Consider the following 13564-nt stretch of genomic DNA (forward strand, 5'->3'; position numbering starts at 1 on the left):
GCCTACCACAGAGTGCAGCTAAAGAGCCGCGTGAGAAGTATACCGGTAGGCACTAGGCAGAGAGAAAGCTAGTTGCGAGTTCGAATAGGCTATGCCTATTCGAGACAAAAAAGATGGAATTGGTTTCTAAGCCAAACGCGACAGCTGCAGTGTGGGAGCATTTCGGATTTAAACCGAATGCCCGTGGTGAACCACTGAACGTGTACGAGTCTGTGTGTCGCATTTGTTGGAAAACAGTCGCAATTAAAAGCGGCAACACAACAAACATACATATGCATCTAAAACACAATCATCCGCTGCAGTTTTCCCAGTTGGGGAAAAAAAACCACAACAAGTGGGCCGTCTTCCTCTTCCCGAGGAAAATTCTCAGAACGACAATATTATCGCTTATCGCAATAATTTCTGAGACAATTTATCGTCAAGCAAAATTTGTTATCATGACAGGCCTATGTGTGTGTATGTATATCATGTGTGTATAATGTGTGTGTGTGTGTGTGTGTGTGTATGTATATCATGTGTGTATTATGTGTGTATGTATATCATGTGTGTATAATGTGTGTGTGTTTATAATGTGTGTATGTATATCATGTGTGTATAATGTGTGTGTGTTTATAATGTGTGTGTGTGTAGGTCTGCGGAGGCTGTTGGAGCGCATCAGGTCCCAGAGGGAGCACTGGAACACTCGTTCAGTCTCTACAACATCTTCTTCGGGTCAGCTAGCCGCTCCCATGGCAACACAGCACAGCCAAGATGCTGTTCCCATGGCAACACAGCACAGCCACCATGCTGCTCCCATGGCAACACAGCACAGCCACCATGCTGCTCCCATGGCAACACAGCACAGCCACCATGCTGCTCCCATGGCAACACAGCACAGCCACCATGCTGCTCCCATGGCAACACAGCACAGCCACCATGCTGCCCCCATGGCAACACAGCACAGTGATGGAACTGCTCCCATGGCAACACAGCACAGCCACCATGCTGCTCCCATGGCAACACAGCACAGCCACCATGCTGCTCCCATGGCAACACAGCACAGCCACCATGCTGCTCCCATGGCAACACAGCACAGTGATGGAACTGCTCCCATGGCAACACAGCACAGTGATGGAACTGCTCCCATGGCAACACAGCACAGTGAAGAGGATGTGGGCCTAAATGGAATGAGCATCGAAACGGGATCTCTGACCGGTACGTACACACACACACACACACACACACACACACACACACACACACACACACACAGAGCGCTTGTAGTAATAGCTGTATATTGACAGGGTGTGTGTGTGTGTGTGTTGCAGGACTGAGGGCGGAGTCTGTCTTGCCAGTGGTACAGGTGTGTATTTCTACTGCATCACTAAACACCATGAGGGCCTTACCAGAGTTATTAGTGTGTGTGTGTGTGTGTGTGTGTGAGAGAGAGATTTAACAGGTAGGTCACATTTGATTGGTGTGTGTGTGTGTGTGTGTTCGTGTGTGAGAGATGTAAACAGGTTGGTCACATTTGATTGGTAACAGGAGTGGAGTCTGGAGCACCGCCCACAGGAAGAAGAGGAGACACGACAGCAGCAGGAATCCACTTCCCAGGTAGAGCACGCACACACACACACACACATTTCACTCAGGAATCCACTGCCCAGGTAGAGCACGCACGCACGCACACACACACACACACATTTCACTCAGGAATCCACTTCCCAGGTAGAGCACGCACGCACACACACACACACACACATTTCACTCAGGAATCCACTTCCCAGGTAGAGCACGCACGCACACACACACACACACACATTTCACTCAGGAATCCACTGCCCAGGTAGAGCACGCACGCACGCACACACACACACACACATCGTCGCACACACACACCCAATTCCACTTAGGAATCCACTTCCCAGGTAGAGCACGCACGCACGCACACACACACACATCGTCGCACACACACACCCAATTCCACTTAGGAATCCACTGCCCAGGCACACACACAGTCGCACACGCACACACATTTCACTCAGGAATCCACTGCCCAGGTAGAATGTACACACGCACAGCATTTCACTCAGGAATCCACTGCCCAGGTAGAGCACGCACGCACACACACACACACACATTTCACTCAGGAATCCACTGCCCAGGTAGAGCACGCACGCACACACACACACACACATTTCACTCAGGAATCCACTGCCCAGGTAGAATGTACACACGCACACACATTTCACTCAGGAATCCACTGCCCAGGTAGAATGTACACACACACAGCATTTCACTCAGGAATCCACTGCCCAGGTAGAATGTACACACACACAGCATTTCACTCAGGAATCCACTGCCCAGGTAGAATGTACACACGCACACACATTTCACTCAGGAATCCACTGCCCAGGTAGAGCACGCACGCACGCACACACACACACACATTTCACTCAGGAATCCACTTCCCAGGTAGAGCACGCACGCACACACACACACACATTTCACTCAGGAATCCACTTCCCAGGTAGAGCACGCACGCACACACACACACACACACATTTCACTCAGGAATCCACTGCCCAGGTAGAGCACGCACGCACGCACACACACACACACATCGTCGCACACACACACCCAATTCCACTTAGGAATCCACTTCCCAGGTAGAGCACGCACGCACGCACACACACACACATCGTCGCACACACACACACCCAATTCCACTTAGGAATCCACTGCCCAGGCACACACACAGTCGCACACGCACACACATTTCACTTAGGAATCCACTGCCCAGTTAGAATGTACACACGCACAGCATTTCACTCAGGAATCCACTGCCCAGGTAGAGCACGCACGCACACACACACACACACATTTCACTCAGGAATCCACTGCCCAGGTAGAGCACGCACGCACACACACACACACACATTTCACTCAGGAATCCACTGCCCAGGTAGAGCACGCACGCACACACACACACACACATTTCACTCAGGAATCCACTGCCCAGGTAGAATGTACACACGCACACACGCACACACATTTCACTCAGGAATCCACTGCCCAGGTAGAATGTACACACACACACACACATTTCACTCAGGAATCCACTGCCCAGGTAGAATGTACACACACACAGCATTTCACTCAGGAATCCACTGCCCAGGTAGAATGTACACACACACAGCATTTCACTCAGGAATCCACTGCCCAGGTAGAATGTACACACACACAGCATTTCACTCAGGAATCCACTGCCCAGGTAGAATGTACACACACACACACATTTCACTCAGGAATCCACTGCCCAGGTAGAATGTACACACACACAGCATTTCACTCAGGAATCCACTGCCCAGGTAGAATGTACACACGCACACACATTTCACTCAGGAATCCACTGCCCAGGTAGAATGTACACACACACAGCATTTCACTCAGGAATCCACTGCCCAGGTAGAATGTACACACACACAGCATTTCACTCAGGAATCCACTGCCCAGGTAGAATGTACACACGCACACACATTTCACTCAGGAATCCACTGCCCAGGTAGAATGTACACACGCACACACATTTCACTCAGGAATCCACTGCCCAGGTAGAATGTACACACACACACACACATTTCACTCAGGAATCCACTGCCCAGGTAGAATGTACACACACACACACATTTCACTCAGGAATCCACTGCCCAGGTAGAATGTACACACGCACACACATTTCACTCAGGAATCCACTGCCCAGGTAGAATGTACACACACACAGCATTTCACTCAGGAATCCACTGCCCAGGTAGAATGTACACACGCACACACATTTCACTCAGGAATCCACTGCCCAGGTAGAATGTACACACACACACATTTCACTCAGGAATCCACTGCCCAGGTAGAATGTACACACACACACACATTTCACTCAGGAATCCACTGCCCAGGTAGAATGTACACACACACACACACACACACACACACACACACACACAGCATTTCTAGTTATTAAAGATCTCTCTCTGTTTGTCTGTGTCTTTTTGTGTCTCTCTTTCTCTCTCTCTCTCTCTCTCTCTCTCTCTCTCTCTCTCTCTCTCTCTCTCTCTCTCTCTCTCTCTCTCTCTCTCTCTCTCTCTCTCTCTCTCCCTCTTTCTCCCTCTCTCTCTCTCAGGCATACACACTTGAAGACTCTAATGTTCTCCGCATTCAGCAGTACCAGCAGCACCTACTGGAACAAAGCAGGTGTGTGTGTGTGTGGATTTGCACCATAAGTAGGGCTGGGATAAACAATTATTTTTGAAACGATTAATCTAGCGATTATTTTTTCGATGCATTGATTAATCTAACAATTCATTTTTTTCAGTTCGATTTCGATTCGATTATTTCCCCATTGCCTAATAGCAATTTATACATGTTGATTTACATATCTGAATGAAAAAACATGAATTCCAACATTGCAATATATGTTTATTGCTCTTAAAATTCCTAAGTAAAACAAGTGCAAAGTAATGCATTCTTAGTCAGAGGTAGCATTCAATAAGGTTCAGTTGTGTATAGGTCTAATTGAGTGCCTGCCACTTTAAGACGTTTGTGAGGGAGCCCTTGCAATTGTAACACTAAAACAGGCTGCTGATGTCTGGATGCAATTCATAACGTAGTAGTTCAAATAACGGTTCGTACTTCTCCTTGGGACAAGCACTTTTGATGTTTTGAGTCTTGGAAAACACTTTTCCATTTACATTGGGATTTTGCAAACATTCAGTGTCAGAGTCAATAAAATGAACCCTGCATGAGCAACAAAATTGACAAGCAGATGTAAGTAAGCATGCTAAACTCGACATCCAAACAGTATTCTAACGTTAGCTTTGAGATACTGCTTGATTGCATAACTTTGTACATTATGAGACTAAACTATGTTGTGATAAGACCTTAGCAGAGTTAACTTTAATGCAGCAGTTTTAAACAAATTTGCGCAGCATGGTCACGATGCTAAGCGGATTTAATAGCAATTTAGCCAGCCGTGTTCTATGCAATGCTTCTATGTGGCAACAACAATCCTTCAACAATCGTGAATATTTTGTTAAATGCACATGCAGAGGAGGGGCAGCGGGCTACGAGAGAGAGCGGGGCGGGGCAAGGAAAGGCTGTCTGCGTAAAAAGCGCTGCTCAATGAAAGGATTTTATCTTATCTTTAAGTATTACAACATAGAAGATCAATGTGTGACGCCCCATCACAGATTAGTCAACGTATGGGAAATACTGAAGGTGTAAAATTACAAATATATGGCACGAGTTATGCTTGATATTTACCCACTCGCGTTGTTACTACACTCTGGCGCGGTGTTTTGGGTCTGACGAATCGACGCGCCTATTTTGCGTCGACATATTTTTTGTTGTCCTAACCCTAACCATAAGTGTTGGAATCCTGGTGTTAGACAAGTGCTATTTCAAGAAAAAGTCCTTGTATATGGGTCTAGAGGCATTTCTTAGTAATCTCCATCTCCTATCCATCTCATACTGTATCTCCTTGACCCCTTCCACACACACACGCACACGCATGCACATGCACACACACGCACACACAATACACATCTCATACTGTATCTCCTTAACCCCTCCCATGAGTGTGTCAGTAAGGCTTCCTGCATGTGCACACACGGGATCAAAAAAAAGTATATATACTATACATACACACACAAAAATATAAAAATGCAAAAAAAAACTAGTATTATGCTAATAAGCCTTATTATCACCTTATTATACTCTTGACTATGTTTACGGTCCTCTTTGGCAAAGAGTGTGGCCTGACTTCATTGGTAAACATCTTCTTCGTGGTGGGTGGACACATGTTTGGAGTTTAAAATCATTGGAGTTCCTTTGAACTAATCACGAACAACCGTAGAAATATCAGTAGAATATTGCTATGTTTAAGTGTAATAAAGTGTGTACATTATAAATATAAATAGAATACTATGGGTGGGATAGGGGAAAAATGTTCGCCTCCTTGTTGTCCCTGTGAAGGTTGCCATCGACATGGACACCTCAACAGGCACAGGCATGGAGGCATTGGGGGGAGGGGGGGGCGTTGATGGAGGGGTGTGAGGAACCAGTGATGCGCTGAGCAGTTTTCACCATCCTCTGCAGTCCTTTCCAGTCGGAGGCAGAGCAGTTGCCATACCATACTGTGACACAGTTGGTGAGGATGCTCTCAATGGTGCAGCGGTAGAGGTTTAGAAGTTCACCAGGATCTGAGGAGAGAGGTTGTGTTCTTTAGTCTCCTCAGGAAGAAGAGATGCTGGTGAGCCTTCTTGGCTCAAGGTAGAGGTGTTGAGGGTCCAAGAGAGGTCCACAGAGATGTGGACACCCAGAAACATGAACTGGTGACATGCTCCACCTCAGTCCTGTTGATGAGGATGTGGCTTTGTGTGCTAGCTTTTCACTTCCTGAAGTCCACAATGAGGTCTTTGGTCCTCTTGGTGTTGAGAGCCAGGTTGTTGTCGGTGCTCCGCGATGTTAGGTGCTGGACCTCCTCCCTGCAGGCTGTCTCATTATTGTTGCTGATGAGAGCAATCACCGTAGTGTTGTCTGCAAACTTGACAATGGTGTTAGAGCCATGTACAGGTATGCAGTTGTAGGTGAAGAGGGAGTAAAGGAGGGCTCAGCACACACCAGTGTTCAGGGTGAGGGTTGAGTGGGTGAGGTTATCTAATCTAACAGACTGCGGTCCAGAATCTAGTTTCAGAGGGAGGTATTGATGTCCAGTTCACTGAGTTTGGTGATCAGTTTGGAGGGGATAATGGTGTTGAATGCTGAACTGAAGTCAATGAACAGCATTCTCACATAGGTGTTGCTATTGTCAAGGAGGGACAGGGCAGAGTGAATTGCCGTAAAGATGGCATCCTCTGTGCTCCTGTTTGCTCCTGCAAATTCTCTTGAAGCATTCTATACTGCAAACAAAATCTACCTCTGGGTACAAATAAAGTAACTTAAACTTGAACTTGCACTAGTTATAAAGTTATTCATCTAGCTATTAATTCACAGGACATGCAATCATTTTACTAACACAAATGTTATGAAGAAATATGGGTAACACTTTATGGTAAAGGTACATGAATTATCATGAATTCATGCATGAATATTTATGCATTACTTCATTCCTTTATATCCTATGAATCATCAGGAATTGACATGAATTCATATACTCTCATTCATGATGACCTCATGTATGAACAAAGAGCAAGTTTTAAAGTCCGCACATCCAAATGTCTGACCTGGGAGCAGGACAAACAAACGACCAGACAAAAAAGAGAAAAAGTCCGCTTCAACCAGGGTTTTCTGCTCCCACTTGTTTTTATTTCGGGGTGATTACCCGAAACGTCACGGAAAAATAAAAACAAGTGGGAGCAGAAAACCCTGGTTGAAGCGGACTTTTTCTCATGTATGAACAACACATCAACTAAAGCATTAGGTGTGATGGGTATATCATTATGATTTATGATTTCTTAAGCATGATCATCATGATTACATGAATTTTAGGATAATTGCTCATGCATGCTCAAATAAAGTAGTGAATAATGACATGTGTTTAGAGAACTCCAAAGTTATGTTCAAATCAGAATTTGAGCAGTGATGACCACATTTTTGGCAGAAAAATAAAGTCATGATCATGGTTAATAAATCATAATTCATAATGATGTGCCCACCGTACCTAATACTTTAGTAATGTGTTCATGTATGAGGTCTACTATGAACTATGTTAACTACTATGTGAACTACTATGAACTCAGTAAATTCCTGATGATTAATTAGATATTAATGAATGAAGTAATACATAAATCATGAATTAATTAAAGTACCCTTACCGTAAAGTGTTACCAAAATGGGTAAAGGCCTGTGTAATTTAATCCGAGACTACATACATTACCAACCTAATTCGCTTCAATTATGTAAAATGTAATGTAAATCAGGTTTTATGGCCAAGTATACTTGGGTATACAAGGAATTTGGTCTCTGCATGTATCCCATCCGTGAATTAGTGAACACACAGGTCACAAATTGAAGCACACATTAACCTGGAGCAGCTGCCTTGCTACAGTGATGCTCGGGGAGCAGTGAGGGGTTAGGTGCCTTGCTCAATGGCACTTCAGCCGTGGATGTGGGCATGGGAGACTAGTGCTCAACCTTTCCACCATCCACATTTTTCCTACTGGTCGGGGATCGAACCGGCAACCCTTTGGTTTCAAGCCCGAAGACCTAACCAGGCCACAATTTTAAACTTTACATTTCATCACTACACATCTTTCTTGACCCTCAAAAAACTTAAGTCTCATTTGTCAAATACCGTGTGCCTGCTCAGTTATAAAATTTTAACAATTACATTTTTCAAAGGTTTTTTCAGGTAATTAACATGGGCATAATACTAGATTTTTTTTCTTTTTTTCACAGCCTGTATCCTTGATCTATTGGCCAAGGAAGATTTCTGTGAACAATATGAATTAATTTACATGGTATAATGACATCCGCCCAATGAAAGTGCCCAAAATCGCCATTTTGGCAACCATTTTGTTTATGCTAATTCGATGGTCATAAACTCAAAATTCAGCTTGGGAACAGGGCTAGTTGGATTCAGCACACCTTAATTATGTTAAAAAGTCCTGTTCCCAACTTTTACTAAAAAATGCCTCTAGGAAGCACATATCTCAAAAATATCACCTGTCTGTGTGTATTGTGTGTGTATGTATAGTATATATACTTTTTTTTGATCCCGTGTGTGCACATGCAGGAAGCCTTACTGACACACTCATGGGAGGGGTTAAGGAGATACAGTATGAGATGTGTATTGTGTGTGCGTGTGTGTGCATGTGCATGCGTGTGCGTGTGTGTGTGGAAGGGGTCAAGGAGATACAGTATGAGATGGATAGGAGATGGATGTTTGAGGGAGATACAAGTAGAACAAAACTTCTGAGCTCCCTAAAAACCCACAGCTCAAGGTCACACTAGTTCATTGTATGAGGAGCCCTCAAGATCACACTAGTTTTGATTCTGATGGGCCCTCAAGGTCGCACTAGTTTTTGTTCTGAGGGGCACTCAAGGTCGCACTAGTTTTTATTCTTAGTGGCCCTCAAGGTTGCACTACTTTTTGTTCTAAGGGAGCTGTTTTCTTTTATCTTTTTACCGGTTGTACCTGAAGTTTGCACTGATAACTTGTGCGGCCAAAGAAGGTCTCTACACTTAAACTGACCTGTGTGTGTGTGTGTGAGCTATGATGTAATCCTGTTATACCTGAAGTTTGCACTGATAACACTTAAACTGAGCTGTGTGTGTGTGTGTGTGTGTGTGTGTGTGTGTGTGTGAGAAATAGAGAGGGGTGTGTGAGGGAGCTGTGTGTGTGTGTGTGTTTGCGTGTGTGTGTGTGTGTGTGTATATATGTGTAAGCTATGATGTAATCCTGTTATACCTGAAGTTTGCACTGATAACTAGTGTGGCTTATGAAGGTCTCTACACTTGAACTGAGCTGTGTGTGTGTGTGTGTGAGAGAAATAGAGAGGTGTGTGTGTGTGTGAGGGAGCTGTGTGTGTGTGTGTGTGTGTTTGCGCGCGTGTGTGTGTGTGTGTATAAATGTGTAAGCTATGATGTAATCCTGTTATACCTGAAGTTTGCACTGATAACTAGTGTGGCTTATGAAGGTCTCTACACTTGAACTGAGCTGAGTGTGTGTGTGTGTGTGTGTGAAATAGAGAGGTGTGTGTGTTTGTGCATGTGTGTGTGTGAGGGAGCTGTGTGTGTGTGTGTGTGTGTTTGTGTGTGTGTGAGGGAGCTGTGCTACACGCCTGGCTAGAGCAGAGGTGTGTGTATGTGTATGTGTGTGTGTGTGTGTGTGTGTGTTTGTGCTAGAGCAGAGGTCACACTCTGTGTGTGTGTGTGAGCGCCTCTGGCTCCCCTGATATTCATAAGCGTTTATGAATAGATATGTGTTTAGAGAATTCTGAATGTTGTGTGTGCGTGTGCGTGTGTGTGTGTGTGTGTGTGTGTGTAGGCGGCACAAGCAGTGTGTGGAGGAGGCTCGACGGCGTCTGGAGGAGTACCAGCGCACCCTGACGCTGCGCCACCACACACTCACTAGGCCAGCCTCCGCCTCCTCATCGCAGCCCTCTACAGTTCCCACGGCAACGCCACCACCTGCTGCTGTTCCCACGGCAACGCCACCGCCTGCTGCTGTTCCCACGGCAACGCCACCACCTGCTGCTGTTCCCACGGCAACGGCACCGCCTACTGCTGTTCCCATGGCAGCCACATCCTCCCACGACGCACACACACTCCCACACATGCATGCAGACACACACACCTCACACTCCTGTGAGGATACACACACCAGTCCGTTGGTCACACACACACCTGCAGTGGACGCCTCCCCATCCTGCTTGGCCCCTCCTCTCATCCTTAGCCACACCCCTGCTCTCCCTCAGGTCCTCTCTGGTCCCGCCCACATGGAGGGGGAGGAGTCTGTGGACATGGCTCTGCCGCATCCTGCTCTGGTGCTACAGGTGTGTGTGGGTGTGGCGTGTGTGTGTGAGGTGTGTGTGTGTGTGTGTGTGTGTGAGAGAGAGAGAGAGAGAGAGAAATAGAGTGTGTGTGTGTGTGTGTGTGAGAGAGAGAGAGAGAAATAGAGTGTATGTGTGTATCTGCAATAATGTAGCTATGAGTGGACTTCTGTGTATTGTGTTGTGTTATGTGATGAGAAGTCTTAACTGTGTGTGTGTGTGTGTGTGTGTGTGTGTGTGTGTGTGTGTGTGAGTAGGACTGTAACCCTGTCCAAGCTGAGCGTTTTAGCCTGATGTCAGCTTTGCTCAGAGCCATCCAGGACTCCAGTCAATCAACCAATCAGGACGCGTGGTCCTCTCGGCTGGCCAATCAGGACGCGTGGTCCTCTCGGCTGGCCAATCAGGACGCGTGGTCCTCTCGGCTGGCCAATCAGGACGCGTGGTCCTCTCGGCTGGCCAATCCCAGTGCCTCCTCTCCTCAAGCAACCAGTTACAGCACACTCTCTGCACAACTAGCCAATCACAGCACTCAGAATGCCCCCTCAGTCCCGCCTCTGGCCAGTGGTGAGTTTCTGGTGAAATCATTCCGTGGGGGGGGGGCAGGGAGGGTTAAAGTGGAAATGAAGCAGTCAAATAAAACAGATGTCTATAGCACTAGTTAAATATTTAAATATACCTTAAATACAAATTAAGTCAGAAATATGACCCGTTATTCAGAATAAAGCACAAACAAGTGGCATTAATTTCAGCTGTGTGCCGCCATCTTTGTTTTCAGAAAATGATGACATCACAAGAATGGTTGGTACAACATTCTATGCTGTTTACATAGCGGCTGTCATAGGCTCAGTTAGCTTACTGCCTCAACAAAATGGATATGGACGAATGGGATAGACCCACCAATGAGGACAGGCATCCAATTGCCTATGCTTTTGAGCCAGTAAGAGCAGTGGGAGTTTTAGTGCCCCCAGAGCCTGACTATGGAGGAGAAATAGATGATCGAGAGAGAGAGGTGTATCTGAGCGCACAGAAAACAATCGGTGGTGCTTATGTGGGGGTTGTATCCCTATGTTCACTGACATGGCACACATGGAGAGTGTCTGCTGCCAGGAAATGAACCTGGGACATCTCATCCAAAATAACAGATATATAACGTCCAATCCTACGTGCCAAATGCTGTCATTAAAGCGAGACGTTGAAGGTTGCAATGCGGTCGCTGAGGGACATCCGAGCCGAAACACTGGAACTGGAACAGCAGTTAACCAACTAACACACTCTTGATAGGTTGTGCAGAGGGGGTAGGCTAAGGGACTACACTGATCGCCTGAGACTACACTGATTTTTACACCCATACTCAGTTGTTCTGCAACGTATTATCATGGTAGAAGCTGCGATACAGTACTAGCATAGCATAACATAACAAGCACATACTGTAACTAGCATAGCATTAACCCTAAAATCTTGCTACAAGCGGCACATCCGTGCATTTATTTACTTAAAGCGAACAGCAGGTTATTTTATGTTAGCTTACATAAACAAATTAAACTCAGATGCCTTACAGTCCATAAACAACGTCTACCCACAAAAACCATGCCTGTCACAATCACAGAACTAGGCTGCTGCAGAGTAGCCTACACAAGTCAGACGTACTGTAGGCTAGCGTACCCACAACAGGTTCTCACCAGGTTCGGAAGTCTCTGCAAATAGTTTCCACTACTACTTGAGTGAAACAAATGCAATCATTGATACTAATCAATCACAAAAAGAAACCTCTTACTCACACATGAGAAGTTCGCTCCCCCGAGTTTATTCACCAATTCATCAACGATGCAACTGCATTTTCAGGTCGCGGTAATCCACAAGTTGTGCGAGAACATCCAAACACATTATTGTGACTGAAGTTAAATCTAATTAAGTACTGTCTCTGATAGGCCTACAGGCTACATTACAGCGGCCTTTGTTCTTGTACAAACACAAAAACAAACATCAACAGAATTTGCGTTGGCATATTGAAATAAAGTGAACGTCCGCTAATGGATAAAACATCCACAAACAAACGCTAACCATTCTGATGACGTAGCGCCTGCATTTTTAAAACATGGCCGCGCCCTAGTGGCGAAAGTCGTTATTGACATGTCATTTTCCAGTGAAACCACTTGAATTTCAGGTTTAATGAAAATCCATGTATCTTCAAAAATGAAAAAGCAGCCAAAAAATGGTCACAGTTCTCACTGCTTCATTTCCACTTTAAGGCTCTTGTTCTCTAACCACAGAATGTCTTCTCTCTCTCTCTCTCTCTCCCTCCCTCCCTCCCTCTCTCTCTCTCTCTCTCTCTCTCTCTCTCTCCCTCCCTCCCTCCCTCTCTCTCTCTCTTCTCTCTCTCTCTCTCTCTCTCTCTCTCTCTCTCCCTCTCTCTCTCTCTCTCTCTCTCCCTCCCTCCCCCCCTCCCTCTCTCTCTCTCTCTCCCTCTCTCTCCCTCCCTCCCTCCCTCCCTCTCTCTCTCTCTCTCTCTCTCTCTCTCTCTCTCTCTCTCTCTCTCTCCTCTCTCTCTCTCTCTCTCTCTTCTCTCTCTCTCTCTCTCTCTCTCTCTCTCTCTCTCTCTCTTCTCTCTCTCTCTCTCTCTCTCTCTCTCTCCCTCCCTCCCTCTCTCTCTCTCGCCCTCCCTCCCTCTCTCTCTCTCTCTCTCTCTCTCTCTCTCTTCTCTCTCTCTCTCTCTCTCTCTCCCTCCCTCTCTCTCTCTTAGCGGTGGCGTCCCACAGTTCAGCACTACATGATTGGCACCAACTGAGCGCCATACTAGAGGTGGATACACCCCTCAACTCTACAGGTACTCAACATCATCACACACACACACACACACACCCCCTCAACTCTACAGGTACTCAACATCATCACACACACACACACACACACACACACACCCCTCAACTCTACAGGTACTCAACATCATCACACACACACACACACACACCCCTCAACTCTACAGGTACTCAACATCATCACACACACACACACACACACCCCTCAACTCTACAGGT

General features: G+C 46.1%; 1 protein-coding gene across 6 annotated transcripts in view; it reads left to right on the plus strand.

Moving 5' to 3' along the window:
- The window catches only part of cep295 (centrosomal protein 295), a 67884-nt gene that overhangs the window by 19803 nt on the left and 34517 nt on the right, over window positions 1–13564 (plus strand). For all 6 annotated transcript variants that reach the window (XM_076283032.1, XM_076283033.1, XM_076283035.1 and 3 more), the window contains 7 exons: window positions 631–1194; window positions 1308–1342; window positions 1525–1593; window positions 4160–4230; window positions 10025–10532; window positions 10787–11093; window positions 13270–13353. In XM_076283032.1, coding sequence (XP_076139147.1) covers window positions 631–1194; window positions 1308–1342; window positions 1525–1593; window positions 4160–4230; window positions 10025–10532; window positions 10787–11093; window positions 13270–13353 — 1638 coding nt within the window. The remainder of the gene's footprint in view (window positions 1–630; window positions 1195–1307; window positions 1343–1524; window positions 1594–4159; window positions 4231–10024; window positions 10533–10786; window positions 11094–13269; window positions 13354–13564) is intronic.

Source organism: Alosa pseudoharengus, unplaced genomic scaffold (assembly GCF_046254945.1).
Source record: "Alosa pseudoharengus isolate Yale_2024_CS ecotype anadromous, Long Island Sound unplaced genomic scaffold, YU_APseudo_1.1 YU_APseudo_1.1_scf_13, whole genome shotgun sequence".
Taxonomy (NCBI): Eukaryota; Metazoa; Chordata; class Actinopteri; order Clupeiformes; family Clupeidae; genus Alosa; species Alosa pseudoharengus.